This window comes from Haplochromis burtoni, unplaced genomic scaffold (genome assembly GCF_018398535.1).
Source record: "Haplochromis burtoni strain Fernald_Lab_line unplaced genomic scaffold, NCSU_Asbu1 Contig_5, whole genome shotgun sequence".
Lineage (NCBI taxonomy): Eukaryota > Metazoa > Chordata > Actinopteri > Cichliformes > Cichlidae > Haplochromis > Haplochromis burtoni.
The window spans coordinates 1,467,837-1,482,372 of NW_024582366.1; the positions used below are offsets into that span (position 1 = coordinate 1,467,837).

At 41.3% G+C, this 14,536-nt stretch overlaps 3 protein-coding genes across 8 annotated transcripts in view; 1 reads left to right on the forward strand and 2 right to left on the reverse strand.

The window, feature by feature from the left end:
• apc2 (APC regulator of WNT signaling pathway 2) overlaps positions 1 to 8,807 on the forward strand; it is a 50,620-nt gene extending 41,813 nt beyond the window's left edge. For both annotated transcript variants that reach the window (XM_005923452.3, XM_005923454.2), the window contains one exon: positions 86 to 8,807. In XM_005923452.3, the coding sequence (XP_005923514.1) occupies positions 86 to 5,597 (5,512 nt within the window). In that variant the 3' untranslated portion in view covers positions 5,598 to 8,807. The remainder of the gene's footprint in view (positions 1 to 85) is intronic.
• Positions 8,808 to 9,418: 611 nt separating this feature from the next.
• Positions 9,419 to 14,536, reverse strand: part of reep6 (receptor accessory protein 6) — an 11,508-nt gene continuing 6,390 nt past the window's right edge. For 3 of the 5 annotated variants that reach the window (XM_042222202.1, XM_005923446.3, XM_005923448.2), the window contains 4 exons: positions 14,428 to 14,450; positions 11,544 to 13,975; positions 10,832 to 11,016; positions 9,419 to 10,034 (listed from right to left, as the gene is read on the reverse strand). In XM_042222202.1, the coding sequence (XP_042078136.1) occupies positions 14,430 to 14,450 (21 nt within the window). In that variant the 3' untranslated portion in view covers positions 9,419 to 10,034; positions 10,832 to 11,016; positions 11,544 to 13,975; positions 14,428 to 14,429. The remainder of the gene's footprint in view (positions 10,035 to 10,831; positions 11,017 to 11,543; positions 13,976 to 14,427; positions 14,451 to 14,536) is intronic. The other 2 variants (XM_042222205.1, XM_005923445.3) reach the window with 2 other exon arrangements.
• cunh19orf25 (chromosome unknown C19orf25 homolog) lies at positions 9,853 to 10,973 on the reverse strand. Its single transcript, XM_042222044.1, has 2 exons — positions 10,832 to 10,973; positions 9,853 to 10,034 (listed from the first exon to the last, which is right to left on the reverse strand). The coding sequence occupies exons 1-2, from the start codon at positions 10,971 to 10,973 to the stop codon at positions 9,853 to 9,855; spliced, it is 324 nt and encodes a 107-aa protein (XP_042077978.1).

Consider the following 14,536-nt stretch of genomic DNA (forward strand, 5'->3'; position numbering starts at 1 on the left):
AAACCTACAACTACAAAAGAGGGATTTTTCAGTTGTATATAGCAAAGTTATTAAAGTGCCTTCTACATTCTTTCTTTCTTCGCAGGCAAATCCTCAGGGACCACAACTGCCTCCAGACTCTGCTGCAGCACCTGCGCTCCCACAGCCTGACCATAGTAAGCAACGCCTGCGGGACTCTTTGGAACCTTTCGGCCAGAAGCCCAAAAGACCAGGAGCTGCTGTGGGACCTCGGGGCAGTTAGCATGCTGCGCAATCTTATCCACTCCAAGCACAAGATGATAGCCATGGGCAGCGCTGCAGCTTTAAGGAACCTCCTAACCAATCGACCGCTTAAATATAAGGACACTGCGGTTGTATCCCCCGGGTCTTGCATGCCCTCACTCTACATGAGGAAGCAGAAAGCTCTGGAGGCAGAGTTGGATGCCAAACATCTCGCAGAGACCTTTGATACCCTTGAGAAACAGAGCCCCAAACCCCTGACCCTCAACAAGCCACTACGTTACATCGAGAGTTTGGCAAAGGATTACGCATCTGATTCCGGTTGTTTTGATGATGATGAGGCTCCAAACATCTCAAGTAGCCTGGACACTGGGAGTTTCTCCATGCTGTCCATGTTTCTCACCAACTCTAACCTCCTGCAAAACCAGCTTCGCAAGAGGGATAGTGAGCCTGAGCGAGATGTAGACCCGCCTCAGACTGTCGAGAAGAAACATGCTTCTCCTGATGATGTGGTCTCTGCTGCTGCAGAGAAGCTAGCAGAAAAGATCACCAACACAGTTGCCAAGATTGACAGGTTAGTGGAGGACATCACCATGCACACATCCTCAGAGGACAGTTTAAGCCTAAGCTCTGAGGACCACCTGGCAGACTGGCCTTATGGACTGGATGAACTCAATGAAGCCCGGGCAAAGTCCTGTTCCCCCTGCCGTCTCTCTGATACAAGCAGCTTAGCCCACAGGGAGCGGCTCAGCAGAGCCCATGCCCTCTTGCGCCTCAAAACTGCCCATACTAGTGTATCAACAGATAGTCTGAACAGCGGCAGCACCAGTGATGGATACTGCGGAAGCAAAGACCAGATGCGCCCTTCACCAAAAGCTCTAATGATGCAACAGCAACGACCCAATCAGCTCGACCTGAAAGTGGCCCATCAAGAGTATATTAATGTAGGACCTGCTGCCCTGATTGAGAGTAGCCAGCAAGAAATTCCAGAGAGAGATTCTGCTGAAAACAAAAATGTAAAAGTTCTAGAGCTCAGCAATGCAAACACAGAAAAGAACCAAGATCCACCTGTACAAACACCAGTTAGTGCATCCACTAAAGTGTCCTCTGATGTCAGCATGACTTCAATAAAACTTTCTCCTACTTATCAACAGGTCCCTCTCATTCAGAGTGTAGCCAAATTTGGTGTAGCAAAGACTGCTATCAATGTCCAGGCTGCCCAAGCAATGAGGCGGCAAGCATGGGTACCTACTGTGATGACAGGAGGGAGTATTGCAAAATTTTCTCCAATCACTTCAACCCGAAGCCCAACCATCGGAACGATGGAGACAGTCCAGAAATATTCTGTGGAAAATACGCCAATCTGCTTCTCTCGCTGTAGCTCGCTGTCCTCCCTCTCCTCAGGCGATGGAGCTCTGGATGGGCAAAGTGAAAATGAACTGGAAAGTGACTCATCATTAGAAATAATTGAAGTGGAAGATGGAGAAATGGTGAAGAGAGTTGAAGAGGATGAAACCTTGGAGGATCTGAGTGACAGTCAACTGCTAATGACTGATTCAAAAACCTTCCCAAGCAAAGAGACAAATCCCATTGAGATCCCCTGTCCAGCCAAAAGGGAAAAAGTGTTCCTAAGAGGAGCTTCACCTGCCATACTTGAAGACCGATCACCTTCTAGTTCATCTGAGAACTACATCCATGAGACACCCCTGGTAATGAGTCGCTGTAGCTCGGTCAGTTCACTGGGTAGCTTTGAGTCTCCTTCCATTGCCAGCTCAATTCAGAGTGATCCATGCAGTGAAATGATTGATGGAACAATAAGCCCAAGTGATCTTCCTGATAGCCCAGGGCAAACCATGCCTCCCAGTCGAAGTAAAACTCCATGTTGTGTTGAGCCCAATGGGCCAGAAACACAGATGACAGGAATAGCAGGGCAATGGGAAAGCAGTCTGCGGAAGTTCATGGAGATTGCAGACTCTAAGGAGAGGTTTAACCTTCCTCCTGATTTGGACACAATGATCTACTTTACTGTGGAAAAACCCACCGAGAACTTCTCTTGTGCTTCCAGTTTAAGTGCTCTACCTCTACACGAGCACTACATACAGAAAGATGTAGAGCTTAAATTAACTCCCCTGCTCCAGCAAAACGACAACCCTGAGGAGGATGAGCAAGGACATGACAATGGGGAGCGATACAGTGAGGGCAATTCAGATGATGACATAGAAATCTTAAAGGAATGCATCAACTCAGCAATGCCATCAAAGTTGAGAAAAGTAAAACCTTGCCTGATGACCACGATCCCTCCTCATATTCTGAACTCCCAGGCCCGAAAACCAATTCATCTTCCAGTTTACATGATGCTCCCAAATGGCAAAACCCAAATGTGTCCCGGGAGAAGAATTGTCATCCCTCAAAAAGACTTAAAATTTGATGATTCATCTTTTACTGATTCAGCAGAAGGAACGCCTGTCAACTTCTCAAGCACGACATCTTTGAGTGATGAAACACTGCAATATCCAGTGAGGGAGAGGGGGGCTAAAGACTGCACAGCTAAAGGGATGAACAAACAGAACGATGAGGCAAAGAGGATTGAAGACTTGCGAATATTCTCACATTTCCACAAACCCAACCGGATGAACTACTCACCTGAGATACAAATGAGCAGAACAACCAGACATGTCGTTCCCACTCAGAAGGTGCTGATGCAGAGCAAAGAGGTAGCTGATAGAGTGGCAAACCAAAAAAATCGTGAACATTCTCCTAAACAACAAAGAAGGAGACAAGATCAAGGCCCCATCAGAAAACTGGAACTGCCTGTCATTAAGCAAAACACAGAAAGTAACATCAATATGGGTTCACAAAAAGGAAATAAAATGTACCGACAACCAACATTGTCTTCAGAGGACAGCAACAGCTTCTATGACAATGACAATGAGGTCATGAATCGAAAACATTTCAGAGAACCATGCAAAAGCAATCTTTCCCGAAGCATGACAAATATTGGCCGGTCAGATAATTCCCAAGCAAAGTCCAGAGGGTTTCACAGGATAAAACAGAATCTGATAAAAGATGAATCAATGGCTTGTTACTCACTCAGCTCCTCTCTCAGTTCACTGAGTGATGCTGAATATGATGATCATAAATCAAAAGCCCAACAAATATGGTACAAGAACAGACACAATAAAGCAGTGAACATAGTACAGCAAACAAAGCCAGTGAACATTCACTGCCAATACGAAGAGCAAAGCTCGCCAAGTTCTGTCAGCATGGATTCAGAGGACGATCTCCTTCAAAAGTGCATAACATCTGCCATGCCCAAACAGAGAAGGAAGTTGGCTGCCAGGAAAAAGAAAGCAGAAAATACTCAAAAACAAAAACACAAGGTTTCTGGTGGGTGGGACGTGGATGAGGAAATAGATAGTGATGACATGGCATGGGATAAAGAGTCAGACCTCAATAGTGTTGAATGGAGAGCCATACAAGAAGGTGCTAACTGTGTGGTCACTGGACTACAAGCTTCAAAGTCTCAAGACCCGTCCTCTGAAGAGACTGAGTCGGTCCTGTCATTCATGTCAACATCCAGCTTTACACCCAAAGAAAGAAAGTTTGCTAAGGACAAAAAGGCAAATAAACCTTTAGACTTTGCACAGCGCAAGCCAGTTCCAAACTTACCAGTGGTTTTCAGAGGCAGGACAGTGATTTATACACCGAAAAAAGAGACGGCTCCATCACAAAGACCACCTCCCAGAAAAGTACCAACCAAAACAGATGCTCCAAAGAATCCAAACCTAGCGCAGCACAGATCAAAGAGCCTTCACCGGCTAGGCCACCCCCAGGATATGGAACTGTCTTTGCCAAAGAGGAGCTCTACCCCACCTCCAAGAATACCAAAAAGTTCATCTTCTGGATCATCGCAGAGCTCAACACCATCCAAACAGTCACAGAAGAAGATAACTTCTCCAGCTCAGACTAACAAATCCATCCAGAAAAAGAATGCTACACCAGCTAGTAGCCCACCAGCTACTAGTCCTCCTGAAAGAAAAGGACGCTCTCCTGTTGTGAATCAAAATGAGAAATCCCCACCACCTAAAACTCAAAAGTCTCCTGTCCGAATTCCTTTCATGCAAAATTCTGTCAGGCAACCCAGACCATTGTCCCCACTGGTAACAAACCAAACAACTGGTAGACAAACAAACCAGGTCAATGGGAAAAGGGTGGTACCAGCCAATCGGTTTGATCTCGTTAGGATGACTTCTGTCCATTCAAGTGGCAGTGAGTCTGATCGCAATGGATTCTTGAGACAGCTAACTTTCATTAAGGAATCAAAGACCATGTTGAGACGTGACAGCTCTGCTCGCAATACACCAGGATCTCAGAATGGATCACCTCGCAGAGCAGTTCCTGGAGCTTCAGCTGTCTTCTTGTGCTCATCCCGATGTCAGGAACTTAAGGCTGCTGTGCAACCCCCAAGAAGGGTGCAAGTAAAAGATCCAGATCAAAAACAACAAATCCAGAGGCCAAACACCGGCCTTCACAAGCAGACAGCAACTCTATCAAGAGCAACATCCAGTGAAAGGGACCTATCTTCAAGACGCTCAGCTAGGAGAACAAGCTCTGAAAGCCCCTGCAGGGTGGCTCAGCGAAATGGACCTGGAAGACTTTCTGGACTCAGGCAGCAGCAAGACAAGGACACCTTTAAACGTCATGCCTCATCACCAAGCATAAACATACTGAGCCGAGTGACCAGTCGTTCTTCCCTCCGCTCCTCTTCATCTGATTCAAGTGGAAGAGCGAAGAGTGAGGATGATACCAAGAAGAAAGGGCAGAGGTCCGCATCTCGTCTAAAAGATGGAGTTACCTGGAGGAGGATCAGGGATGAAGATGTACCTCAAATCTTGAAGAGTACTCTGCCAGCAAATGCATTACCTCTGGTGCCTTCTCCTGATGGAGAAAAGCCAAAGCCACCAGCTCTTCCAGGAAAACTGCCAACCATTCTACTTGCATCCCGCAAGACAAGTGATGCAACCGTCCAGACAGAAGATTTATCAAATAACAAGACCAACTCAAGTACCTCACCTACAGTCGAAACAGCTCCAGTGATCTCTGAGGAAGTAGCAAGACTGGCCCTCCTCAGAAAGATTAGTGCCACCTCTGGGAGTAACCTCCAGGAAGGAGATTCCGAAGGCTCTCTGAGGAGCACCATCTCCACTGGAACAGCAGATAGCCACATGGGTGGAGTTGTGACTTTCCGACAGGGATCCCCAAGCAAGGCTGCACGAGTCACTCCATTTAATTACATCCCCAGCCCCATGACATGCTGTCTACAAGACAGCCAGAACCAAGTAGGGACAATAATTGAGAAGTCAGGGGGGAAAAAGTGAGCCATGGGGTATTTGGTGGATTATTGGTTGATACAGATGACTCAGCACTCAGATGGACAGATGAGGAGTGTGCTGGTCCCCATACCTCGGGTATTGACCCTTATTTAAACCATTCACTGGAATCAAAGTTTTTCTCTGAGCAATTGATTATGGCTTCCTTCTACCATTCATACAAAGTTGGATGTATGCATTGAGGCAAGTCTGACCTGAACAAACCACCAATAACTGTCAGTTATTGCACTTCTAAGGAAAATCTCACATGAAGAGAACGTGCATTTTTGTACTCCTTTTTTTTGTATTTGTAGAATAATCATTGCCTAGTAGAAATTAGAAATTTCAGCACGTATATCATCAGTCTCTTGGACACAATCGATTAAAAAGACCAATATTATGCAAACTTTTGAATGATCACTTGGTTGGACTTCTACATAAAAAGGTTCAAACTGTGGCAGACTGTTGACAGACTCTTACTGACATAAATACACTAACATGTAAAGTATTTTTTACATAAATACATCATCGCTTGGAGTCCTCCTTCCATGCTCAGCTGAATATGATGTTAGCCTTTCCTGTTACATACAGAGCCCAGTAGGTTTTCCACATTTCCGAGGAAACCAGTTGCTCAAATGCACTTTTTTCCCCCAAATCGCTGTTCTCGATCAATATTACACTTGTATTTCTGTGAATTTTCCTATTTTATTAATTTCCTGATGTGTGTATACACTTTGTGGATGTTTTTTGAAAACTCAACGCATTGTTGTCTTTTCAAAGGCATCCTTTGTAATGCGTTAAATGATAAAAATGTAACTAGTACAAAACTGAAAAATCTGGATACCAAAATGAAAGTGAAAATGAATATGTTGAGGTTTTGGGCGTGCTTACTCGACAACATGAATATACAAGGTGTGATCAAAAAGTTATTTTTAAAAAGGTCCAAAAAGAATTCACAAACCTTTCCTGATTTACAATTGGTCAGTCTCACTTTCATGGTCATCATTTTTAGATCTCTCTAAAAGTCCTGCTTTTTGATGCACAACATTTCAAGTCATTTCCACTGAATGTTCTCACCAAGTGCACGAGGACAGGACTTCCACATAATCATTCAAATAAAGCCACATTAGACGCTATCTGGACATGCCCAAAAAGATGAGCTTGGACAGAAAGTCAGAAGTGTAAATCGAAATGATTTTCTTGGTCCTATTCTCAGAACTTCTTGTTCACACTTTAAAAATCCACCAAACATAATTTTGGTCCAGTCTTGCACAAGAGCTATACCACACATTTTCGGATTTTTTTTACATGAACACAAAGGTGATAATTATGTTTATTTCAAGTGAAATGTTGGTTAATCTTCCTAACATTTTGTCCATTCGCTTAGAGGGGCAAAATATAAGAACTATCCATTATGACCTTGACAGTGAACAATACCATTAACACCTTTCTGACAATCTATTAGCATCATAAAAGCAGACATCATGTCGCAGCTGTCGAGTCAGATTGCACATGTGTTTAGTGAATGTCTGAATGTATATTGCTATACAAAACTTTTACTCTACAGCAATGAATTATAGCAGTTTAAATTGAGCATTTCCATAAAACAGTTCTACTCTGTCATTTGAAAATTGCAATGACCCAAACATGCAGAAATATTACAGCATCTTCCACAGAAAGCATCAGCAGATTCTGAACGATTTCACTCTTTCCAGTTCTCTTAATGTGTCTTAATCAGTATTGTAAATATGCAGATATACTACAGCTCCATGGTGGGTAGAAGAGCCTTGGTGTCGCTCCCTGACAGCATGCTAATATATTCACTGACTGTATACACACACCTGTTAACATTGTGGACACTGAATAATATTCAGTGTTAATATACTCTCCAAAGCCCGACAACAGCGTTACCTGCCATCTGTATTGTTGTGCTGCAAAAACCTATAAAGATATAAGCTGTCAGCATAGATGAGCAAAGCGACTCCATGCCTCTGACGTTGTGTTTGCTACTAGATTCAGGTACTGTTTGCTACTTCACTGATGGTCGGGCTTTGAGTGGACAGACGTGCGTTCTCACAGAAGTCATCTTCTGGAAGTCTTTATAATGTGTTAATATCCGCTTAACTGTATTGCTGTAAAAGTAGTGATAGGTGGAAAGTACAAAGACGATGAATATTCTCTGTAATTGTACCATCACTCTTTCATGTGTGCCCGCTGAGCTGAATGGGATGAAAGTTGGTCTACGTTAAGGGGCCGGTAATTTAAAAAAACATAATTCCTTACTGTGTTCTCAAAGCATGTTTCAATAAAACCCAAGAAGCTTCCGAATGCAATCCTTTCAAGTCCCAACACCCATTTAAAGTTTTAAAAGTGATTCACTACAGAAATCTATCTCTTGAGTGTCAAACACGATTGGATTTTGTGCAAAGCTCTGGAAGAAGTAACTGAAAACATCTGCAGAACACTGCGCACATGATTACAGTAGTGTGGTTCAACAAAGCTGAGAAAGTCACAGTGTTTTAGTCTTTTAAACTGTTAGGAGAGCAGTTAAGAGGTGCAGCTGTTTGCTACTTTATCACTTAGCAAACCAGAAAAATCAAATAACCTGTTAAATCCTTAGCTTGACATATTCCCCATGAAAAAGCAAAGGAAGAAAAGTCACATCAATAAGATGTAAAAAAATTACCTGTTCTGACATAACATTTAATCTTCATTTGATATTTTTCACTCTTTTATGATGTAGACCTAACAAGTAATTGAGTAAATAAGTAGAATATTAATCAATAATAAATCGGTTAAAAAAAGAAATCTGATCTGAGCTTTCCTAACCAGGGAAAATATTCAAACATAATGATTAAAATATTTCTGAACAGCCAGTGAAAACCTTTTGAGCTTGTAACTGTAGACCTGAGAGGAAACTAGCTGAGTGTTTGACACTCAAAAGACAGATTTAGGGTGCAGAATCACATTAGCAGCCCCATCCAGACTGAATGAGGTGTGAACAAGATGAGCAGGGAGACAAATACCATCCGAGTCTCTGCTGGTGCCTTGTTTATGCGTGACTGGAGACAAGTTTAATGCAGGTCAGAACCTAACTGTGAACTTGGTCGAAGCATGGTGAGCATGAACAAGGCTCCAGAGGTATCATGGTAACATGCAAAACAGACGTATGTCATTTTAAATGTCTTCATTCAATAAAAAGTGATGTGTTTCCTTAAACAGCTGTGTCGACGTTCTGTCCAGTCAGGGGTGTCCACACCGCCGGAGTCGTAACAAGTAATAATTTGCTTTGAGCAAATGTCAGGTTTCACTGGTTAGTGTGTCTTTATAGCCGGTAGGAGCTTTCTTATACGGATTTCACTTTATTTGGACACAACACTAAAATGTTCTGGTGAAGTGCTGCCCTCTTCTGATGGCAGTTTTATTGCATACAAAATGTAACTTGTAAACAAAATCTCCCAAACTATGTATTAAAAAAGTCTGGTTACACTGTGAAAAGCAGCAATTTTCCAAAGATGCTTAAAAGCTTAATGCGTTTCATAAAAAATAACTGAGCAAATGATATTCAAACAACAGCTTCTTCATAAAAAACGACTTTCAAAGTCAAATGTCAAACATACATCATCTCTAAATACAACCATTAATTTTTTTTTTAATTTTATTTGGGGGGGGAGGGGGGGTTATACAGCCTTCTTTTTCTTGATTTTGAATTAAAGCCTTAATGACCTACAGGAACCCGTAGAACCAACAAACTGGCAGTAAATGTAATTTGGGCAACAATTCTTAAGACAAGGTGCTTTCTTGCTTTCTTTAAGATACCGATTAACCAAACAACTCTGATCATTTTATTTTCCCCTTTACAATATGTAATCAGGCACTTTTGCTTGATCCATTACATCAACATTTATTTCAATCTGAGTTAACATACACCTGGAAAAATGTGAAATATTAAACTGCTACATGACAGACATTAACTATACTAATTATAATTTAGTAATGATTGACATCAAACTCTTCATGTTGCTTCACATTTAAAGCTTTGCTCAGCATCAGACTTATTGTGAAGTAGTCTTGATCTCCAACAATCCTTAGGTATACAAAATCATGTACTTCTGCTCTAGGGTTAGAGGTCAGCTAGTGCTGTGCGCCTGACGCAGTGGCACCAGCGCAGGTTTGTGCCGAGTCAGTGGGTTTGAGAAGACTTCAGTGAAACCGAGCCAGACCACGAATGACAAGGAGAGTCTGTCCAACAGGGAAGGTCAAATCAGAGTTGTTGACGTTTGATTTCTTCCACCTCTCTGTCTGCCTGCTCTCCTGCTGCTTTCAGCTCTACCCTCTGCTGCACCAGCCGGTCCCGAGCCTCCTGCAGCTCCTTGTTCAGCTCCAGATATCGACGACACTTCTGGAACCGTAGCTCCACCTCGCTGTCTGCGGCACGGGGCACGTCTGAGGAGGAAACAGAGTAAACCATGAGATTACGACCAGTTTATATATCTGCTATAAAGCAGCAGCGTCGGATAAAGTTTGAAGCAAGAAATCTACAGTGTCCCTGAGAGGCCAAATACACGGCACCTTAGAAAAACACTACAAAAACACACTAACAGACCTTGAACACTGGGGGAGAGAGTAACATGACTAAACTAACAGTAAATGTGTTTCTACATTATTATGAGTCATGCAATTAGCTGTACCTTTTTCTGCCTCACAGATGAACTTCCTTTAAGCACGTTTCAGTCCAACCCTGTGCATGTACTGCTTTCTGTCACTTTTGCAGCCATTGCATCACGTTATTGTCTCCCCAAAATCACTCCCATTGTGTTTTGTTGTCAAACCCAGCAAGTGCATGTGGCTGCCTGCTCGCCCACTGAGCCAAAGTGGCACCCCGTCAAACCACGTTGCTTGACTTGGAGATTATAGTTTAAATCACTAAAATTGATTCAAACACAAAAGAGTAGATGACAACATCACACCACCCTACTTCAAATATGCTGAACTATTCAAAAATAATATAAAATGGTTTACTTTGTGGGTTTTTTCCTGACCAAGAAGCTACTTACAATGGCCAGTGAAATGACAATTTCTGCCCCTTATATTCATCATCAGTCGTGACAAAAGTGACTGTGGCTTCTGATGTGCTGCTTTAATGAAAGATACCAAACTTGCTCTTTCTCTGTCTCTCATTCCCAGTGCTCCCAGTTTTAAAAGTTGCCACCCCCACCCTATACACGTCTTTGTGGAGTCACCTTGTCCAGTCTTTTCTAGGATGCTGAAGATCGGGTCATCAGGAGCAGCTCTGTCGAGGTCTTCCAGGATCTGGTCCACGGTCGGGGGCTCAGGACGGCTGGGCAGCACCATCCGCTTCTTACTTTTAGAGCCAATATTCATTCTCCTAAAGTTTGAACTCCAGCTGCTTGCATGCAACACAAACCTGACCCCGGGTAACAGAGTTTATTTAATGAGGTCCAAATCTGCTTCTCGTGTTCAACAGCAATTTTATCACCAAACTATTACTGTTTGTCTTTAAGCTCCATTTAGAAAAAAGTGGAGGATCTTTCGCAAAATAAAAAGCATTTTAAATATATTTCCAAACTGCTGCGTTCTTCTTCGTCAAGTCGGCTTAAAGTAAGTCATTCAAGAATTATCTAAATCATAAGAGTGTACTTTATGAACTTCATCCATTCCTTTCTCTTTATAGAGCCGAACACAGCAATGCTAGCGGCTAGCCTAATCACTGTAAAAACGATTTGCAGCTAAATGTAGGAAAAAAAATAAAACTGTAATTAACCGGTGGAATATTTTGAAGCCGAATTTTGGAAAACATTCTGAAAATTGCTGAGAAGTATTTTTAACTACGACACATGCCTTTATTTTAGCTGGATAGAGGTTCTACATTATTTCTGAATCTATGAAATAAGGGTTCGGCTGCATTAGGCGTAGCTGATGCACAGCACTTACCAGAGTTTGTCCTGGCTGGTGAAACCTTGCAGTGCGTCTCGACAGTCGTTCCCCGTCTTCACTGTTCGTTAACCCGGACTAAGGAGCACAAAAAAACAAGCTAATTCTGCTGATAATATGGCTAACATTAGCAAACAAACTTAAATCTACGGCACGTCAGTACGCCGCCTGCCACGTCAGCACGTCGGACGCGTCACATGACAAGTCAGAAGATAAAAACTCTTCTTCTGAATTTTGATGCCGGATTCACCATAAATTGTATGTAAAATTAATTCTATGTCACAAACATTTTCCAGCAAGTCATTAAAGCCATTGAAATTGTCCTTTTAAGAATGAATTTGAAAATAACGTAACAATACACGATTCAAACAGACTTGAACTGAAGAGAAGATCAGATCAAGAGTCAGAGCTTGAATAATAAAATCACTTCAGTTCAGGTGTAGCATTTCCCATTTGGCTTTGCTCACAGTTTGCTTTAAAAAATGCCGGTAACATGTATTCTCTTATGACTGGAACAGTACCTCCTGACATGCAACCTCCTAAATGAGGAATCCAACCATGATGGGATGGACATATTTTAGCTTCACTGGGAAGGAGTTCTCATGTTGTTCACCTTCATACATGTGCTATAATTATATATGAATATTAACCAAACCAGCAGTTGTTCAGTACATTTGCTGAAAAATGTCAGAAACTGTTTAAATTGTTGCACATTCATTTTCTTTTGATAGAAGACGAATCAGTAAATCTGCTAGTTTGCAAAGAGTTTTTATAGTTTTTCCTGCATGCTTGGTAGGAGCTGGTGAGGAGAGTTGTGTTAAGAAAACGATGATCTTACTGTCATCATTAGCAGGGATGGGCAAGATTTTCAGATATTTGTAAAGACTTTCATAGGAAACCCTGAATGTTTGTTTGTTTTTTTTTATCTTAAAGTACTGTATGTAATTTGTCTTTGTTTCCAGGATGTAATGTACCAGAAGGTGGCAGTAATGCACATAGAAACAATATGTGGGCAATATTTCAAAAATAAAAACAGAAGGTGCAATAAACTAAAGCATGTGTGACACAGTGAGGTTAGATTTTACTGTACGAACAGGAGAAACATGCAAAGCCAAGTACAGAGCCAACTGCTGCTGTTACAAAGTCAAGTGTGCAACTACTTACATAACAAATGATAAAAAAAGGTCAAGTGCAAACTCCATCAGGTAAGCATGTCACAGTCTAACACAACAATGTGCAAACATTAAAGAAGCAGTTTAGCTGAAGAGTGAAAATTGAATTATTCTGCACAGTTCTCATGTAAAGTGGATCTCATTTCCAGCTCCATGACTCTGCTTAGCTCACAATAGCACAAAAGCATTCATTTATCTCATTCATCTCAAATAGGAACAGGTCTACTACTCTAGTACACCTGTTTACTGTGATTATACAGTATTATCCAGGAACACATGACGTATTTCTTTGCACCCAAAGAATGTGACTATGACCTTCTGATTACTAGAGTACTGTCCATTTTTGCCTTGTTATGCTCATGATACACCTAATAACAGATCTCCCTGGCAACACAAAAATTTTGTCATTTATTCTATGAGAAGAATAAAGAAGCTACTCATCTAAAGTCAAACTAGTCAGAGGGCAGAGCGAGTCACGAAGAGAAATAATTGGAATCCTTGGGCACCAAAAAAAGCAGTGCGGCAAGCGTTGTGCTAAACAGTAGATCCTGCAAATAAGACAAAACAGAAATCATTTCTGCTGAAGCCAGTTCATTCAAGTATTTGGAAAAAATTTAAGTGCAGATGATGGAAAAAGTCTTTAGCTGCCCGGGTCTGAAAATAAATGATCACATCTGCAAAGACTTTGACAGACTGAGCTAAAGAGTCCAGCCAGCTAACAGTCCCATAGTTATGCTGCAAAAGTAGAATCCCCACAAACTTAGGTCAGACCAGCCTATAACAAAACCAACACTTAATTTTATTTCATAAAGAATCTTTAAATGTAATGTGAACTTTTGACTTATTCTTATGAAGTGTGGATGTGAGCTTGATTTACTTTAGCAGACATTTAGATTCTGGGTCTTCTATCTGAATCAGGACAATAGAAACAAGTAAAATCCAGGGCAACAATACAGCTTCTGTGAGTTATTTATAATCCAGATTCAGGAGGTTTGCATAGAAAAGATTTAATAACTTAAAAAAAGAAGAAGAAAAGAAGAAAAGAATTGTTCCCAGAAATCTTGAAACAAAGAAGTAAAAAGATCTTTTCACAATGTCCTGCTGCACAACTACAACATGATTTTTAAAAAAAGGAAATCAGTCTCTTTGACAGAGGTAACAATCCTGTTGAAATCTGTCAGGATGATGAGGAAAAACCCTCTTTCCCTCCTTTTCTTCCTCACCAAGGCTCCTCCTCTTCCTCTGCTGCTATCTAAAGAACTGAATAAACAGCAAAGAAACACAGTGTCATTTATTATTTTACCGGTTTGTGATTTCCTGCTTCTTTTTTTAATTTGTCAAGTAAAATCCTACCATAATTATTACGTTAATAAGAAGCATAGACATAGAATGTATTTATTATGGGGTGTTTTCAACACACAAACTAAATCCTGTTACTTGGTTATTTAAAGTAACTGAGTGTTTGTTTGCTTCCTTTTCATGTTCATCTCCTTTAATAGTTAAAAAAAACTGATTGAATAAGTTCAATTACAGGACGTATTTAATCCCCCACCTCCCCTCAAGCTAACTTTTTACTCTCCAGCTCAGTTGTAGAAACTGTTTGAACAGAACACAAATATCTGGATGTGAAGTTTGACTTTCAGAAAATATTTTAGAAAGAAAGTTATTTATCACCTCTGTATTACTTTGATTTGTTATTGTGAGTAACTTACCATCAGTCTACACTGAGTTCATCCTGATGAGCAGACATATAACAGACACAACCAAAGGTTAGAAACGAAAAACATTAAAATGGGAAGTGAAAAGTGAATTATTTGGGGG

Excerpts from the sequence above, each read along its gene's own strand:
- cunh19orf25 (XM_042222044.1), bottom strand. The coding sequence starts at position 10,973 with ATGAATATTGGCTCTAAAAGTAAGAAGCGGATGGTGCTGCCCAGCCGT. Across the intron at positions 10,035-10,831 it reads CCTAGAAAAGACTGGACAAG|ACGTGCCCCGTGCCGCAGAC; the intron begins GTGACTCCACAA and ends TTTCCTCCTCAG.